This window comes from Rutidosis leptorrhynchoides, chromosome 2 (genome assembly GCF_046630445.1).
Source record: "Rutidosis leptorrhynchoides isolate AG116_Rl617_1_P2 chromosome 2, CSIRO_AGI_Rlap_v1, whole genome shotgun sequence".
Lineage (NCBI taxonomy): Eukaryota > Viridiplantae > Streptophyta > Magnoliopsida > Asterales > Asteraceae > Rutidosis > Rutidosis leptorrhynchoides.
In genome coordinates, this window is record NC_092334.1 from 407,781,103 (window position 1) to 407,785,022 (window position 3,920).

The 3,920-nt window shown below is 29.2% G+C and overlaps 1 protein-coding gene across 1 annotated transcript; it reads right to left on the reverse strand.

Annotated features, from left to right (window-relative positions):
* Positions 1-2,832: 2,832 nt before the first annotated feature.
* On the reverse strand, positions 2,833-3,682 carry LOC139889132 (uncharacterized). Its single transcript, XM_071872098.1, has 2 exons — positions 3,477-3,682; positions 2,833-3,358 (listed from the first exon to the last, which is right to left on the reverse strand). Exons 1-2 carry the CDS (start codon positions 3,680-3,682, stop codon positions 2,833-2,835), a joined length of 732 nt encoding a protein of 243 aa, XP_071728199.1.
* Positions 3,683-3,920: the final 238 nt, after the last annotated feature.

Below are 3,920 nucleotides of genomic sequence, written 5' to 3' on the forward strand. Positions count from 1 at the left end.
CCGCAGCCTGCTCCAGCTTGTTAAGGTCATTTGTGTGTCATTGTGTATAGCTAATATTTCCTCGTGTATGTTTTTGTGTCGTTGCTAGATTGGCAACCTGTTGAATTGCTTTGTACCGATTGTTTCATATCAATATAATCACTTGCTTTTCAAAAGAAAAAGTTTTTACATGCGTTCATGAGGTATTTTGTAATATATTATACAATTTGTTTTAAAGATTATATATATATATATATATATATATATATATATATATATATATATATATATATATATACATTATATAAAGCGTGTGATAATTATACTACGTGTCAACTCCTAGTTAATTTCTGTCACGTGTCAAATCCTCCTTTATTCCTGCCACATGTCAGTCTATCTATTATTTTCATATATTAATCTATTTTTGAAATTTCCTAATTTAATTTATATACAGATTTTATTGCCTAAAATATTATATTACATTACAATATAATATCTTATTATATTATTTAAATATTATATATTATTATAAAATATTATTAAATGGTTATAACTAAAAAAGTATCATTATTATTATTATTATTATTATTATTATTATTATTATTATTATTATTATTATTATTATTATTATTATTATTATAAGAATTTTAACATAATGGAATATTTATTATCTTAAATTATATAAACGAACGGCACTTGTTTGTAAATTGAAGTTAAAATGTTTATTTTATAATCTTTAAAGATATTTATATGTATATATGCTCTGCTTCATTTGAGATTTTGACATATTGAAACTAATTTGTAGATAAAAAAATATACAATTAGAGATGCACATGAAATATTATTCTTAACGGCCGGTTTTAAAACAACTTTTTAGGGTCTCATGTTTGGTGTTTTATCGATTATTTGTCAATTAAAATTAAATGATTCAAACGGACGGACTCATAATGTATGCATTAGTATTCAATACTAATGTTTTCGATACAAATAATTTTTTTATTATAATTATAGTATACATTTGATTACTATAAATATTAACGTTGTACATAATACTTCAAATATTGTACATATGGTCATATGGTGTTTTACTATTAGGTTGTACATAATACTTCAACAATTATACATATGGTCATGAGGTGTTTAGCATAAGTTTGTACACAATACTTTTCATATTGTACAATTAACGTTAATATTTTTATAAAATAAATAATAATTAATTATTTTAATGACATTATCATAGATAACTTGAAATTTTATTTTTATATTGAAATTTTTTTAAACTTGTAAGTTAATCATACATCATGAGATTTATTAGAAAGTATAGATTTTATGTGAATTAAATATACATCGATTAATATATGATTATGTGTGGCCTAAAACATAAAATAATATATTTGAGTTGCCTCATAAGACCATTCGTAATGGTGAGTGGTGTTACTTTTGATGTCACTTGCCTTTTTGCACTTTTTTGATGAATATGACGTCTTACTTTTCTGAGTGGAGTAGTGGTGGTGTTTCTTTTTTGGTGTTACTTTTAGTGGAATGCTGAGGTGGTATTTTATTTTTCTTTTTCCTGTTTTATTTAATTGTATTTATATTATTTATATTATTATATGATTATATTTATATTTTAAAAATATTTTTAAACTCTAACGGCTATAATATTAACGGGGTTTTTTTTTAAACGGCTAGTTTTTATCCCTATATATACAACCACTCTTCTCAAATCATAAACATACACTTCATCTCTTCTAAAACTCTCAAACCATAAAATACACACTTCGAAATGAGTCCGTTGAATGTTATTGTTAAAGTTCATTACGGAGGTGAGTTTGATCGAGAATTGATGAATTATACCCCGTATGAAACACGAAATTATTACATGGATGTTCGTAAGTGTCCAAATTATATGTCGTTGCTTGAGTTGCTCCATGAGACATAATCTACCCCCACTAAACAAATATGGTTTTCCAAAAAACTCAACGCTCTTGCCTCGCTACTAGAAGAAGAAAACGACTGGTTTGGTGTCATTGGGCGAGCCTTGTTACGTAACCAACCAATTGCGCTTTACACCGAATGAATTGATGAAAGCTACTCCATTGAGGCAAATGAAGATGAAGCTGTACCTGAATCTCAGTCGTGGCAGCAATACGATATTCGCGATTACGAAGATTGATGAATGTGTTTGTTGAAAATAGCCGTTAGGAATTAAAGTAATCGTTTTTAGGATCATTTTTTTTATTTTTAAGAAATAATGTAATTGTTTTAGGAATTATTATAATAAACGGCTATAGTTTATGGAATACCAATCTATTAATACAATTAAACATGAATTACATTAATTGAATTTACATATTTTTAAAATTCCTTAACGAAACTATAAAATACATAACAAATTACTCATTATTAGTAGCGGACCGAAAGTAAGGTGATAAGTTCCAAACGTGCTCGGTTAAATCTGCCTCTAACTGTTGGTGAACATGCTTGTCTCTTATTTCCTTAACCCTTGCATCTCGATCCCCCAAATCCCGTTGCAACCTTCGTGGTGGGTTCCTTTGTATCATTCTTTCTTCTCTCTTTCCAATAGCAAAACCGTTATTTTCTTAATCATGTTATGTAATACAATACAAGTATACATATGTCTTCTAATTTTGTTGATGTCTTTAGATCTCGCCGGAGTCTTTAACATTGCAAATCTATCCTGTAATACTCCAAATGCACGCTCAATATCTTTCCTTACGCTTTCTTGAAAACGTTTAAATTTTTTACGTGGTTCATCAATTAGATTATGGGGCGCTTTTACCAACATGGCCCAATCTGGGTATATACCATTCCCTAGGAAATACCATCTTTCTAGTGACGTCCGTTGACATCAAATGGTGAAGGTGGAGTTGTTCCATCTTTTATAGAGTTGAAAATTGGTGAGGCATTTAGAACGTTAATGTCATTGTTCAAGCCTGCTATACCAAAGAATGCATGCCATATCCACAAATCTTGTGAGGCGATTGCTTCAAGCATTAGAGAAGGCCCTTTTTGATCACCTCTTGTGTATTGTCCTTGCCAACCAACAGGACAATTCTTCCACTCCCAATGCATACAATCAATACTACCAAGTATACCCGGTAAACCATGTTTTTGTGCGTGAAAATTATAAAGTCTTGCGATATCTTCGGCAGTGGGTTTTCGCAAATATTCTCTAGCAAACAAATGAAATACGCATTTGCAGAAATAATCTAAACATAAAGCAGCCGTTTTCTCACCTATTTTTATGTATTCGTCAAACAAATCGGTTGTAGTTCCATACGCCATTTGACGTATGGCCGCTGTACACTTTTGAAGAATCGTCAAACTTTGACGACCTGTTGCATCGGGACGTTCCCTAAAAAACAAAAAATATTCAGGAATATTGGTACTATTAAAATTAGATATACCTTCCACAATTCGGAGAAATAACTGACGACTCATTCGATAACGTCTCTTAAGTTTTGTCGGGATACATTGGTGTCTCCGAAAAATAATCATTGTATAACCTCAAAGCAGCATCTTCACGATCCCTAGCAATATAAACTCGGCTTCGAGGGAATCGCGAATTGCTTGCTTCTCCATCGACTTCTTCTTCCGTTATACTATTAATAAAACTAACAATTTTCTCAATATCGGAATCATCATCAAGAAACTCGAGCATCTTGTAAGTGTCTTCCATTGTGAAAAAAATAAAATTGTAGTTGTATGTTATTTGATTTAAAAGAATAGAAGTAGGATTGTTGGATGTTTGTGTGTTAAAAAGAAATGTAATGTATGTATGTATATGTATATATATATATATATATATATATATATATATATATATATATATATATATATATATATATATATATATATAGAAAAGAAAATACTGATTTTTTTTAATTCCAACGGCTATTTTAAATAGCCCAATCACA